General features: G+C 42.5%; 1 protein-coding gene across 1 annotated transcript in view; it reads right to left on the reverse strand.

The window, feature by feature from the left end:
* Nucleotides 1–4,054: 4,054 nt before the first annotated feature.
* Nucleotides 4,055–15,625, reverse strand: part of MKS1 (MKS transition zone complex subunit 1) — a 225,202-nt gene continuing 213,631 nt past the window's right edge. The window contains exons 15-18 of the mRNA XM_069226780.1: nucleotides 11,986–12,119; nucleotides 8,612–8,694; nucleotides 7,798–7,895; nucleotides 4,055–5,695 (exon numbers count right to left, since the gene is read on the reverse strand). Of these exons, the coding sequence (XP_069082881.1) occupies nucleotides 5,589–5,695; nucleotides 7,798–7,895; nucleotides 8,612–8,694; nucleotides 11,986–12,119 (422 nt within the window). The 3' untranslated portion in view covers nucleotides 4,055–5,588. The remainder of the gene's footprint in view (nucleotides 5,696–7,797; nucleotides 7,896–8,611; nucleotides 8,695–11,985; nucleotides 12,120–15,625) is intronic.

A 15,625-nucleotide genomic window follows, 5' to 3' on the forward strand; every position in this document is an offset into this window, starting at 1 on the left:
TCATAATACGGCAGATGGGATATCTGTCATGCTTGTGACAGTCATCCCATCCACCAAACTCTGAATCAGGGCCACAGCTTTTGGTAGGGTGGGAGAACAAAGGGTCGGCTCCCGGGCCAAGGCCAAGGAACAACCAGATCCTTCATGGGTCACTGCTTTAAACCTTCAAATGGTTAGACAATTCAGCTATAGATCCTCCCAAGGATTCCTTCCACAGAAGCAATGTCCCAGAGGGAAATTAACAAGAGGCAATAGGTCTCAACGAGGAGGATCAGCAGGTATGTGTCAAGACCATTTAGCTATCCCTGTAAAGGTAGGTGGCAGATGAACCCACTTTTAGGGGACAATGGATGGATGTGACGCAAGATCCTTGGGTTTTACAGGCTGTGAGAGGTTTCAAAATAGAGTTTTTAGACTATCAGGTACAAAAGAGAGATCTCTAGGAGATAACTTTCTCAAAAGAAGAAAATAATTTAACAAGCAAGGAATTCGAGGAATTGGCTGTAAAAGAGGTGAAAGTAGAGGTAACTGAAGGTTCACGGGGTGACATTTTAATAATGAGATAGAGCAGAGAGGTTGTTACCTATCACACATTTATAGCCATAAACATGATGCACTTCCTAGGATTCATTGTGACCAACAAGAAATCATGTTTGGTACCAAGTCAGGATACTCAATTAATTGGCTTTGTGGTAGATACAATTCAAACAGGACTGATGTTGTCAAGAAAGAAGTAAAAAAGATTAATAAAGTGAACTACAGAGGTTTTTGAGGTTAGAGGAAACTTCACTGAGAATGTTGGTAAGGATTCTAGGTTTATTGTCATCGACCATTGAGGTAATTTTCCCAGGTCCTCTTCATTATCAGACCATACAGATGCAGTGCATGATAACACTCACTTCATTTGAAAGTCTTCAGTATTCAGCAATATTGGTGCAGACAGTACCGCATATCTCATCTCTAGACACATGTTTTAGGATTGCTGTTCTTCCTCAGTAGAAAGTAAAAAGCCCCAGGCAAGGGCCTGCAAAGATGGCGAGGGCCCTTAACAACCGGTATACCCTTCTGCAGCGAGCTTTAAGGCTATTAGTAAGTTCCACACATTAAGGGTAGAATTTTCTAAATTGAAAAAGGGAAAAACATGAAGACAAAGATTGAAATGTTGGAGCTCTGGGCTTACTCCAGCCATTATAAACACAGAGCTACTCCATTGTCTTCAATGGAGCTCTCAACATTACAGTGTTCTAAAACAATTTAGATTTTCTGCCCATCAGACTATAGAAAATCTACATTTTCACACCTATTGTATTATCTGCATGTTCTCTGTGTTTATAATTTAATGTACTTTGAAGATTGAATTACTAAAACACACCAACAACATAATCTAATGCCAGGAGTGCAGTGTACCCATCCATGATAAGCTGTGGCCCTGAATTGATCTCCTTAACACTTGCAAACAAAACAGGTAAAGTTAACTGTTGCCAGGCAGTGAAAAGGAACTAAAGTTAAGGAGCATAGAGGGGTGCTTTTAAAGAGCCAGTATTTTACATCTAAGGATAAGTACCGGGCTCAGCATGCAGAGTTTTCTGACTACATAATGTTGTTTGCTGGAAGTGAGGGATGTTCAAGATGCTGTCTGATGCCTGTGGAAATTTAAATAAAATAGAAACCTGGATGAAAATGTATTACGTGGAAAAATATCTGTCAGTAACCAAACTGTTGTGAATCACCAGCATATATCAAATTGTGGGCCTTCTGTAAATGTATTAAAGACATTAGTCAGATTTCTCCTTACTCACATAGTGTGCACCAAATAAACAACTCCGTGCCAGTCAGACACAGCTAACTCGTGCTTCTCGTGGCTAGATACAAAAGGAAGGTGAAAATATTATTTCTCGTTGCAGGTAAAGGGAGGGCTGATATACTAATGTTCAGACACAGCTGCTGAAGCACATCATTTGAGTGGGTAGTTAGTGGTACGCAGGGTTATGGGCATGTCTTATTATAGGTATTAGGTATAGCATGGGCAAGGTAAATCATTTTCATGATCAGACATACCTGTAGTAAGATCAGTGGTTCAGGACCCGTTACAGAATGAGAGGATTCCACATAAAATAAGGAAGTCATTCTTGCTTCTCGTCTTCATATGCAGCACTATCAACATAATGGCTCAGAACCTGAAACTCAGACACACCATTAGCAAAGGTGAGGTTGTTGCTTCTCATGTTTGAGAACCAAACTGAAAATGGAGAAACAAATGCTGTGTGTGCTACACAGCTTGCAGAACTACAGTGATGAAGAAGTTGCTTTTAATTTAATGGCTCTGCAATGTAGAACTGTTACTTCTCATGTCAGGCACACTTTGAGGAAGATTGCTTCTAACGAAAATAGATTGCAGTGAAAGACAATTATGTTATTTGTTAAGGATCCCTAAAACACCAAAGAAATACTATGGCGGTCATAATGACTTTGGCGGTCTTCCTTGAAGACCACCAAAGCCACGGGCGCCAGAAGACAGCCACGGGTGCCAGAAGACCGTCAGTGCTAGTGGTCTTCCGCCCACCATATTACGGGTACTGCTGGATTTCCGCCACACTTTGGGTGGAAATCCAGTGGTAGTTGTGCTGGCGGGCGAAAGCGCTGGGGCGGTTCCACCACCGGCCACGCCCCGCCAGAAGGACACTGCCTGCCGTATTATGTGCAATAATGCCGCCTGGCGGTGCCCTGATGGCAGGATGCTGCCGGAGGTGGAAGCGCCTGTTCCCTGCCCGATGACCACCTCCCCCGACCAGTTAAGTCGATCGTCCGACAGGGGTGGGGGTGGGGAGTGCTGTGTTTTGTCTGCGTGTGTGCATGAATGTGTGAAAGCATGGTTGTATGCGTGTCTGAATGTAGAAGTGAGTGCGTGTATGGATGTAAGTGTGTATGCGTGTATGAGAGTTGTGGTGAAGGCATGTTTGGATGGGTGTGAGTATGCATATTTGGATGGGTGTGAGTAATCGTGTTTAAATGGGTGTGTGCATGCGTGGCTGAATGCGTGTAAGAGTGCTGATGTGAATGCAAGTATGGATCCGTGTGAGTGAATGCGTGTATATAAGTGTAGGTGAATGAGTGTATGTGTGGTGATTGTTGGTGTATGTGTGCGTGTGCTAAATACATTATCCTCCTTTTTGTAAAATGCAAGTATAAGATCTATACAAGTTGCTTTCTTGCACTGCTCAGACTAAATGACCCTTTTCCTTTGCCATTCTGGTTTCTATAATTCGGTCTCAACTGAACCCCACACACTGTACATTTCTACATAGCGTGCTCTAACTAGTCGCCAAGATAATCGTGCTACAGTAAACAGTTGTCTGCCGAGTGCCCCCCTGCTCCATGGAGTTAGGTCTATGCTATAACAAATGCCTAAAACAAATCAAGAGGACCAAGACTAAACCATCTATTTCTATTTGCGCACAGAAAGAGCCCCTATGTGCACACTATGAGAGTGCACTGTTAGTCTTCACGTGTTGTGGTAGATCACCTACACAGCTCCATCAGTGGGGACAGTCCTGTGTTAAGAATTGGTAAAATCATAGCATAGTGGGTTTCTGCATCTGATGCTCAAGTACAGTTCTAGCAGTGGGGTGGCTCCTGTATACCTGCTTTTCATGCGAGGCTTAGCTACTGCAAGAGTTTGCCTTTTACATGGATGCGTTGTAGTCAGATGGCAGGAGCTATTTTAAGAAACGGATATCTCTGGTGGCCTGAAAAGGCTCCTCTAGTGGAAGAGCAGTAGACTGGTGCTCCCAGATTTAGGAACTTATACGATCTGCCAGTCGTCTGTGAAAACACACAAAAACTGGGAGGATGGAGTGGGATCCCCCTTTCAAATCTCACTGTGTTGACCACCCCCAGACCTCCAGCTTCAGTGCAATTATGTTTTACCGGGCATAGTTTCTTTTAATAACTTTGCAGGCTCCTATCCGTTTTCGACAGACTCAATATGCATATTAGAAGCTGCCTCCTGCAGGATAATTCAATAAAAATGCTTAAACAAACAGATATTTGCATCTCAATGTTAAGAACAGCTCTAACAATGGAGGAGCTGTTGCTTTTAATAACCAGTCACCATTAGAGAAAGCGAGAGGTTTCCAAGGAACACAACAGAGAGGTTTTGCTTTTCTTGGAAAGGCTTTCACGGTCTCCTAGTATGTCGAAATTTAGCAACATTCAGCACGAGACATGAAATGCCTCCAACTCACTTTTCTTCGTACAGTTTTTCAAGTTCAAAAATATATATTATTTGCATTACAAAAGTGAATAACAATAATGAACCACAAGAGCAAAGGGTTGACATTGCAGTCAAGTGAAAAGACAGGTCAGGTCGATGGGCAGCAGAACTATACCAAACTTAGTTAACTCAAACCAGACATTGGTAAGCATGAAATATCAGCCATTCATAAAGTTTCAACGTTCTATAATCATAAAAAGAAGAATTATAACATAATGGAACTTTGAGGCAACAATCGGAATCCTACACAAAGTACAAGGCAGGTCAGAATTACCCACTAGCTCTTCCGAAGTGAACGTTTCACCAGTCTTGCGTCTAGTGAATAAACATTTGCAGCTGTGTCCAAGAAGCCCTGATAATGGCCCTGCTTCGCACATCATCTTGTATCAACCCGGTATGAGTTTTTAGGCATGGGCATGCATACCCTTTAAAGCCCATGTGTCTATTACTGTGCACAGAACAAGGAAAGGCTTACTGTAACATCTCAAAAGGTTCTAACGTAGTTCTATAGAACCACATTATGGAGATCTATGCGCATCCAAATAACGTCCACTACCACCTTACTGTATGAGAGTCTTGAGACTTCACATTTTTACTGTTAGATGAAGGGCTATGCGTCTTTTTTGTTCTTTTATGAGATGTATTTTGCCATCAAAGTCAGTTGGTTCATTAAAAAGAATTGTCCGACATATGCCTTCTACGTGGGCGATAAATGAAAAAATGGTAATGCTATGACTACATGGATGTGCTCTTTGACAAACAAGTGATGCAGTTAATGAGACAGGAGGAACTCCAACAGCTGGTTCTCTTCTGACTTGTCTTCATGTTGTCATTTGATGGAGAAAATAAAAATAGATTTCAGAGTTCCTGAAGGATGATCAGGTTACACTGTGCCTCTTGAAATTGACTGAAGTATGAACTATGACAGCTTGATGTTGAGGAGAATTGTTAGGAGCCCTCTTCACACCTGACCGGGTGCAACCAATTGATATGGAGAGGATAGTTTTCACACTCACAAGATTTTGTAAAAAGGATCTTTGTTGGCTTGACCCTGTGTTGTGGACTGACAAGCAGAAGTAAAAGTCACAGTATGATTCAAATCCTACAGTGTAATTCCTTCCAACAACAGTCAGTTCGAAAATCTTCAGGATTCTCTGTGCAAACTTCATCTCATGTTTTTGACTGAAGAGCAAATTGTTCAGCAGACAGTGCAGGAGACGTCACACTGGGTTGACACCACCATATTATCTGGGTGATGGGGCATGATACTGTGGTGCTAACCAGCTCACGCAGGAGGCTCTCCTTATACTTGACCTCATGCCACAGACTGATGTACAGTGGATGAGACAGAAGTGTTGAGCAGGTCCTGTGGGAGGCTCTCACGAGCTAACTGCATTCTCTTCCGTGCCCTTTGGAATGCATCTACAAATAAAACAAGACAACATCAGGAAGAATGTCCATATCATGCTGAATAATATTTCTGTACTGCTGACCACTAACACAGATATACACAAAAATCCCAGCTTCTCTCCTACATTCACAATTCACTATCTACACTATTGTAATATATTGTAATGTAAAATGGATTTGTAGAGCGCTGCTTGCCACATGTGAGGGTATCCAGGCACTGAGAAGGGGAGTGTAGGCATGTGGTGAGGCTGGGCCTGAATACAGGCTGTCCCAATGTTTCTATAAGAAGACCAGTAGAAAAACCAGGTCTCCCGCTTCTTGCAGAATTCAAGAAGTGAGGAGGAGGCCCTGATGTGCTGGGGGAGGTTGTTCCAGGATTTGACGGCTTGTTAGGAGAACGATGGACCTCCTCTTCTGCTTCTGTGGATGCAGGGTGTGTGCGAGTGAGGGTGATGTTGATCAAAGTTGTCTGGTGGGTTGGTGGAAGTGAAGCCAGTGATTGAGGTATGTGGGTCCCGTATCGTGTACTGATTTGAATGTGTGTGTGAGAAGTTTGAACTGGCATTATTATTGTGCCTGCTACAAGTTGAAATAGGCTCACATGAGGACTTTCTATTGTCGGACTATGCTCCCTAACTTTGTGCCCTATCAGCGTACTGATGTCCAGGCTCTTCTGCAACATTCAGAACTTGCCTTCCAATCCAGGTCCAGATACAGATCCATTTTGACTTTTGTGACATCTATGATGCTACACCTACCCAAAGCCTACATTTCCTGCATCCTTTACTCACTGCCCTCACCCCATTATCACAGATCAGGGATGTGGAAATGGAGGAAGGAGCATACCAGTAGACGAAAGGTATTAGGTGGCTCACACATTCTGTTTGCTTCCATACATCGATGTCATTCATTTACTATCCTGGCTTCTATGTCCCTCTGGGTCTACTGATTTTTTTATTCTAGTGTAACAGTGAGTCTTTATTTCCTGAGCAAATGCATGTTTAGCAGTAGAACCGTAGTACTTCCTTTTTCTATGAGCTAACACTATTTTCGGTATACTGTAATTTCTTGAGCTTCCAGTGGATTTCCTTTCTTTAATACTAGCTTCCATATTTCTGCTTCCTTAGTTTCCCATTTTTTAGCATGCTGCTTTCCGCTTTGTCGTAGTTAGCTTCCTAGAGCGCTGTGTTGGTTTGTTCTTTGTTGAGTGTTACCTACTTTTTCCCTTTGCTCCAGTTAGGCACACTGCCTCACTTGCCCCTTGCTTATAATGGCTATGTAATAAGTTCTCCACATGCACCTGTAATAGGATTTTTCCTGCAGTGGATAGAAAATGATGCAAAGTGGAACACTGACAATCTCAGGCATTTCGCATAAAAGGTGTAACATGAAATGCTGGAAACTATGCCGGCATTATGAACATTTCACCTGGGCCTAATATTTTGCAGATTATCTATGATAGTAATGGCAAGTGAGGAACTTAGTGAGCTTCAGGTTTAACGTCTGGAACTTTTTAGAGCTTTTACAATGACTCTCTTTCTTACCCTGCATAGGACTTCCTTATTGGTCCCTAATCACCTTTGACTGCCTGGGATCATTGGGCGCTCTCTCGCGCCAGTATTTTTTCTGTCAGATCTTTCACACCCCAAGCATTCAGCACTGTGAAACTAACAGCCAGAAACAACTAACAAACTGCACACCGACCAAAAACCCAACACATCACATCTCCCGTCATAAGTAGGAAAGATTTAACATCCATAAATACACAAGTACTTATCAAACCGTTAGCCCAAACTTTGAGAGGACTCAGCATCCTGTAACACTGTTTACTGTTAAAACATCCCAATAATCATCATCATCCTTGAAGCAACCGATAAGTCACCCAGGTACCTCTTTCTCCTTCGTTTATGGTAAGCCAACCAATGAGAAGCCACACATTATCATAGCAGTGTGGTGGAAGCAGTCAGATCTCCACTGGAATGAATCTGTATGGTGCAATTTATTGTAAAGCTCAAAGATTCCAATTGACAAACTGTGTCTGTGCGAAAATAAAAGGAAAGAAAGTATCGTCGTGGGACCGGCTGCGAAAAGAGGGCACAAAGGAAGAAACATACCCAGAACATTGTGAATTGAAGACTGCTGGCTGAAACCACCCAGCCGGTCCAAAACGCTTTGCATCCTCTTCTTCAGTGAGCTGGAATCCATGAACGCCCTGTGGAGAACATAACAGTGTTTTGAAGACTGAAATTTAGTCCGCTGCCTAGGGCAGGCAACAACTGTACTTTACTATTCAAAACCTATGGAATTAATGATGGAACAGAGATGGTCTTAGGGTTTGAAATCTCAAGATTCAGCCTTGGTATACAGAACAGACACCTCACTAGCCCTTTGTCCCCTCTAGATCAGAGGCAAGCTATTGGAAGAGACACAGCCTCAGATTTCTACATCTTAAAAGCTAAACTAAATCACCGGGGACAGATCCAGTGACAGCAGTATAGCCTTTCAAGAAAGATGCCAAGATTCAAGATTTTCTGAAGAATAATACCAATGCATACCATGCCATTGAACAAGGCATGAACAAAAAACAGAGATCCCTGTCCTTTCAAGACCTGAACCAACACTGGAGTGCCCGACTGCATCAGAGATGTAACCTCGGAGGATCTTAGGAACAGCACAGGTAGTGTAGCTTCCTAAGGTGCAAATACGGTATCCGAAGTACACACAAGCTCAAATCTTTGTACCTGGAAGAGATCCTTAAAGTTCTAATCTCACAACATCTAAAATCGTGGACACAGCTCTAGTGTTGTAGCTCTTTAAAACATGCACTGACCTGCTTGGACAAACACCATGACATACAAATAACTAGTTCTGAGAGATTACAGCAAGACACACGGGGATGGCTGAGAGAGAAGAGTATAATCAACATACCTGGACTGCTGAATACAATACAACTTGAAGGTCACACTTCCGGTTGTTTCAGTTCGAAACCCGTAACGGCTCAAGCGATCCCCCTGTAAATAAATAAAAGAGTATGTTTTCAATCTCAGTCCACAGTGCCCTACAAAACACTGAAAATTGAATACAAAATGAAAATCTGTGGGCTCGTAATCTAGGACTCAGTTGGGAATTTTCTTATTAAGTCCTTCTACACTATTTGGATGTGATGGAGTTAAGCTGTTGGAGCCTTGGATTCCTAAGAAATCCATATAATATTGATTAAACACCAATCCCAGGGCTCTTTCACTCTAGTCTTAGGCTCTTGTCGATACCAATACAACTTCGAAGGAGTTATGGGAAGAATAAAGATTCTTCATCCTACGTAATTAGCGTTCTTAACTTTCACTACATTACCTTTGCACAAATATACATACCTGGGAAAAGACAACTGGTAAATTGTGCTTTCCTTTAGCAGCCAATCGCCACCAAGTGCATTAAAAATACTGCGGCTTATATGCAAATTAGTTCTTCAGATAAATACTAGTTACAGTAGGTTAGCTGGTGTACATGGCACTATAATGTATTATAAGTACATGCTCGCAAATCAGGACAAATAGTGATATTGTCATAAATCCTGCAGTCCTACATGGACTACATAGGTGGGTGTTTTTCTCTATGTAGACGTCAGGCATTCTACATATCCATCATAGTTTTTGGTAGGTCATGCCTCTCCTCTATGGTTCCTCTTTCCAGCCATCTTTAAAGGACACAAGATCAACATGGGGGCCCGAGCAAAGAAGGATGATCTGATCAGGGCCCTCGAAGCTTGGGAGGAGGTCCACAGAGCTCCAACAGTGCTGGAGAAGGAAGTACCCGAAAGCAGAAGGGAAGACAATAAAGAAGAGAAGGATAGCAGAACTGCCATGGAAGCGAGGGGGGATGTCCTCGCAACTGACACCAGGCCAGCAGTGTGAGAAGCTCCTTCAGAAGCAGGACGTCACTGCAAGAGTAGATGGCAGCCGGTGAGATTATTTGGTGTACAATGGTAACTGGGATGCACCTGTGTTACTTTTTCAGTTTCATGGTGCAGTAGTTACATCCAAAAATGATTAACATTTCTTCAGGGGCTAGGTTGTTACTCATCTTCATTTCGATAGGGGGCAGACGTTCTCTGCTAGTATTTTACAATGCAGGATTGTTGCAAAAACACGCTTGTAAAATCATCATTTAAAATACACATTATGGGATACGCTGTGCTTTCTCCAGTCTAAGACTTTTCAAAAGAACTGGGTGTAACAGACGCTAAACTGTAAAAAAAAAGAAAAAAAAAAAAAAAAAAAAGAAAGGGGTGTTGAGTAGTTAATTGCTGAGATTGCAATTTGTGAGCTGTATTGCCAATCCCAAATATCGGTAGCATTTTGTATATAATCAGTCACTCTTTTGCTCATGGTACAAACAGTTTGGTAGATGGCCGCGTTTGCTTTTAAAAGCAGCTCACCAAACTTTTAAACCTTTTTTTGCTTTTCAGAAACGCACTCCTTAAAGTGGGACTTTGTCTCTGAAAGACAAAAAATAATAACCCCTACACATCTTGGAAGTCTCCACTCCAGGTGTTGGGGTCATTAATGTTTTCTTCTGTCCCTCTGTTGGTGATGGATAAAAAATAGGACATTACACTGTCCACCCAAAATAGGGTAGGCAGCGTAATGTCCTTTCTCTGACGGCCCCTACTGTGTTGTGCTGTTGGCAGAATCCATCAACAGAAAGCTTAAGGTCTTCCTATCTCAAAAAGAGGGGGATACTCAGTCACATTTGCAATGGAGTACCCGGTCTATCTAAGTCAGGTCTTTAAGTCATTTTCTCTGATACTACAATAGCCGAAGATAAGTAGTCTGGAGACATAGAGAACTTACAGAGAGATTAATTGAACAAAACCATTGCCAAAGTTCTTTGGAGCTTCAGGACACTGGCAGATTAATACAACAGTTACAGAAGAGGTGGGGCTAGAGGCAATATTGAAAACAAGGATATTTCTGCTTGCAAAGTATAAGAGAAACCTGGGACAACTTAAGGTGACAGCAATATTAACTGCCATAGTACACCATGTACCAGTGCTTAATTTTGAAATAAAAACGTGCTGGTAACCATAGCTCTCCTCTGAAACATGCAGCTGCTGCAATTACATTTTTGCATTTGTCGCCCCAAGTGAGAAGGGTATGCCCAGACGTGGGTCCTGTGCTTGCTATGCCACCAGATTCAAGCTAGCCTGGCTGATGAAGGGTGATACCCTGAAACCAGTCCCAGGATGCTTGTTTCTGGTTCAAGGAGGACCTGGCCTGGACGTTCGGGCTGGACTGTTCCCCTGGGGAACAGGGTCAAGACTGATTTGCATATGGCTGGGTCCAAACTGGAATGGCATGGCAAGCAAAATAACTGATGGATTAAACCCAGATCTGTGACTGGTGGTGAATGTTTGATTTGCTCTGCATTCCGTCCATCATCTGTTGTTTTTTTCAATTAAATGTGCAAGCACAGAATACTGAGGAAGCGTAATCCTGAATCCATCTTGGGCCTCTTTAATTCATTTACAGCCACTCCCTGCCCCTTCAGCTCACTCTTGCAGCTTTCTGCCTTCCCCTTAGTGGCGCCTTTTCATTTTTCTTATCTCCCATGTGTGTCTTTTGCTCGCAGTAAATGCTTGAGGCAGAAAAATAAGTGCTGCTGCCCGCACTGGAAATCACCACCTCAAATTAAGCACTGACCTATACTATTTTGAAGGTAAGAAGGAAGAACCTGAAAAGGACTCAGAACCTTGATAGCAATATCAGGTGCAGGGGAGGCAAAGATTTCATAAAAACATAAATCCAACTTCCACCCAAAATAAGATCATACATTTTTATAGAATGCTTAGACAGTGATCTTACTTTCGAAATGGCTGCAAAAGGGCAGCAATGATGAAGTAAAAGGCAAAATGGGATTTTTGTCTGGGAACAGTTTGCCCAAAGTTTCTAAGGTAATGAATTCAAGCCCTTTAAAAACATAACCACATTTGGCTGAATTCTGTAATCAAAGGGGTTCTGCAGTTACTAGACCAGACATAAATGAACACAGATAGATTTGCCTTTGGGGTGCTAATCTGATGACACTGTCAGTGCCTTAAAATAGTCCCCTGAAGGCCAACACTATACTGAAAGCTAGAATGCTAGCTGCGTTCTCTAGAGGTATGCAAAGTGTTCCAATGATGAGCTTATTTATAGGGGTCTAAGTGGAAGCAAAAGCAAGCATAAGACGCTCTCCCACACACTCAACCACCAATGACTAATCTCACCTGGAAGGACCCAGTTTAGATGTACAGCTAAACTTGCCTGAAAGGTCCCTGGAATTCGCACGTAGGTGATATCCTCCAGCTCCAGAGATCCACCAATGAAGAATCTCCTCAGCTCAGACACTGTACCAAGCACAGAAGGACGCCAGGTTCTAGCAGTCAAGATGTGGAGGCCTGTGACAAAATCAAAAGTACATGAGCAGCTGTCTTTTTTGTGCAGGTATAGGAATGAGTGTTTATGTGTGACAATGCATGTGAGTGCAAAAGAAGGTCATCATGCGGGAACTGAAGCAGGCCCCCAAAAACATCAAAAACAACAGTAAGCCTTCTTGGTCATTACAACCATGACCCCAGGAGACATTACCATATTATTTTAAAAGCACTCAAAGCTAGAGCTCTACACTCTTCAGCTGAAGTGCAGGGCCCTCTTGTGGTTATGGTCATTTTTTGGGCTGAAATTTTTTAAAAGAAAGACCCAAAGATATGTTAAGGCTTTTTAAAAATATAACTTTATACATTTTTTATAATTACTTTTTATTAAACATTGCGCTGTGTGAATTAATGAAATACACATTTGATTATTAATATTGGTGATTCTCTGACAAGGACAATAAGGACCTCATTAGGAGTTTGGCGGGCGACAGAGGCTGCCCGCCAAACTCTTTGGGTTGGAAGACCGCCACTCTGGTCTTCCACTCGCTGGCCCTATTATGAGTTTCCCGCTAGGCCAGCGCACGGAATTAGAGTTCCCGCCTGCTGGCCCAGCAAGAAACTCACCACAACATTGACGCTGGCTCGTAATGGAGCCGGCGGCAATGTTGCATGCGTCGGGTGCAACAGCACCCAATGCGCTTTCCACTGCCTGTAAGTCAGGCAGTGAAAAGCGCAACAGGGCTGTCCACGGGGGCTCCTGCACTGCCCATGCCAAGTGCATGGCCAGTGCAGGGGTCCCCATTGGGCCCCCAGAACCCCGTCTCCGCCAGCCTTTGCATGGCGGTGGAGCCACCATGCAAAAGCTGGCAGACACGGGAGTAGTAATCCCCAGAGCAGTGCCCTGCTTGCAGTGCTGCCCTTGCGGATTCAGGCCACTGGCACTGCCAGGCCATCGGACGGCCTAAATGTGCCAGTGCCAGCAGTCCGACTGTGTCGCTTTTGCCATGGTTGTAATGTGGAGTTCGGATCGCCACTTTGGCGGCGGTCCAATAGCCACTGCAAGTGTGGCTGTCTTAAGACTGCCACACTCGTAATGAGAGCCTAGGTCTGCTTCATATTTATTGATATGTGGACCCCTTCATAAAGCCATTAGGCTCACTTTTTATATTTTGGTGTTCCGATCCTTTGACAAAGTAGGTAGGTTTGTCTTACTTAAAATGACAACCTTGATATTGTAAAATCACAGTCAGCCATAAGCACCAGCGGAGGTTTAGGCATCAGGCCCTGCACCCAACCCCCTGCTGTGCACAGGTGTTGGACACAATACCTAGATTGCTGCGGGTTTGGGCACTAGGCCCAGTGCCAAACTTGCAGCTGCGTACAAGGGTTGGGTGCAGGCCCTGCGGCCAACCACATGCAGTGCATGACAAAAGGAGTGGGCACTGGGGGGTACTGGCAACTTGCAGAGGGTGGCAAGCAGGGCCTGACACAGGGTTAGCATTAGCTATGGTAATAAAATAATACTTTACATTAAAAAAGCCATAAAAAATGTACTAAAAAAAGTAATGTATTCAAGTATAGTGATAATATTGTACTTTGCAGTAATAAAAAATATCTTAGAAATTCAATGAAGAAACCAAAGGTTAAAGGGAGGTTATAGTTAGGTGAAAAAGTCCATTAAAACATACAGTTTTAACCTCACAAAACCACTGAAGTTCACAAGTTACAGTTACCTCAGGTAAATATAACTCATGCTCTAACGAGAACTCACTCTCTCACCATGCACTGCTTATGAACTCACATGATTATTTGACAAAGTATGTATGTCTGTCTTACTTAAAATGACACCCTTTATATTGTAAAATCACAGTCAGCCATGCCAACACTCATGACATGTTCTGTGACATCATTGATAACATTACTAATGACAACCGAAATTGCATCATTGATAACATCACTGTGCATGGCTGGGGCGGGAGTTATAGCTACCCTAGGGGACAAGTTATTGTTACTTAAGATAATTATAACTGGGGAATTTCAGTGATTTTGTTCATTTAAAACAATATGTTTTAACTGACATTTTCACCCAACTATAAAGGTCCTTTAACCCTTTGTTTTTTTCAGTGACTATACATGTATCCATGTACTTAATATTCTTAAGTTCGCATTTAGGTACCTTGACAATATATGTCTTCAAGTTAAGTATAAATAGGTAAGTACAGATTTACAATTCTAACTAGGTATGTAGATGTGGGGTTATGAATGGTTAATCTGTATTTACCTAAATATAGCTGCATTGATGATGTTGGTAGTTTATACTCTGAATACAATGGTATTGGAGGTGGATAATAAAAACACAGTATTTTGACATACAACTGTTATCAGCACAGGAGATTCCAAGACGTAATTGGATAGAGTTTCAATTTATCACAACAAGGTAACACACTTTACTATTAATAATCACAAAGTTTGGCCTCACATGTTGTGCTCACATGGTCCCCCACTAAGAGATCCCCTTTGAGCATACAGACAGGGGCAGCATGGTCGCTATGGTGTACTACTTGCTTGTAGCCACTGAACTCCAGTGGACGGTACAGGCACCAGTTCCTAGAGCTGAATGTTGGAGCCACAGTCCTCTCTACCACAATCAAAAGATATCTGCACTTTCACTGTGATGGTTTCTCAGGTATGGAACAGAAATGCTAACATCCATGTTCTCACAGCACATGTTTGAGAATCATGATAACCAGCTCTAAGCAGTGTATATAAATCCTCAGGGTTCACCGCTGCACAATAGGTTATGTTATGCTCAAGGATAATACCTGTTGTCTTGTTTCTCCTACCTGCCTTTGTGAATTCTTGTCCTCTGCTTGATATTCTGCTACCTCTGATCTTGGGTTGTGATGTTGGTTATGGTATTTGATTCCACTCATTTGCTGAACTTGGCTTTCACGTTTTACTTGATTCTGATTTGGTACCTCGTTTTAGTTCTCACTGTTATAGTCTCCGACTTCATTTTTATTGTTTTTTAATTAATATTTCTTTTTGCTTTTTTTTGGACTGTGAAACACCTTTGTTTTTTATCTTCCTGACTGGATAACAAATAGTTGGATGGTCTCCTGTAATTTATTGTGGAACTTTCATGGGATTGTTGTTGTTTTTTTAGGTTTATCTTTACTTCGGATTTCAAGAAGCATGGAAATGAATTCTTCTATGAGATTAGTGTAGCCTGTGGCCTGCCCGATTAAGGTGCCCCAGGACTGTACATCTTTTTGCAGAACATCTACAGACACTTTGCCTCATATTTGCTGGTCCCCCTGCCCTGGTGTAAGGATATCGGGCCCAAAAATGAGTGGAGGCATCACTTAAAAAATACAGCATGATTGCCCCAATTCTATCGCTCTGCAGAGCAAAACACATTGCGTCTCTATCTGGCCTGAATTAGGCATGTATTGTGCAGATCAGTTGATATATCTTGTGATGCTTTTTTTTAACAAATCCTCTGTCTTTTTTTTGCAACCTTGGAG

The sequence above is a fragment of the Pleurodeles waltl genome, chromosome 3_2 (assembly GCF_031143425.1).
Source record: "Pleurodeles waltl isolate 20211129_DDA chromosome 3_2, aPleWal1.hap1.20221129, whole genome shotgun sequence".
In the NCBI taxonomy this organism is placed as follows: domain Eukaryota; kingdom Metazoa; phylum Chordata; class Amphibia; order Caudata; family Salamandridae; genus Pleurodeles; species Pleurodeles waltl.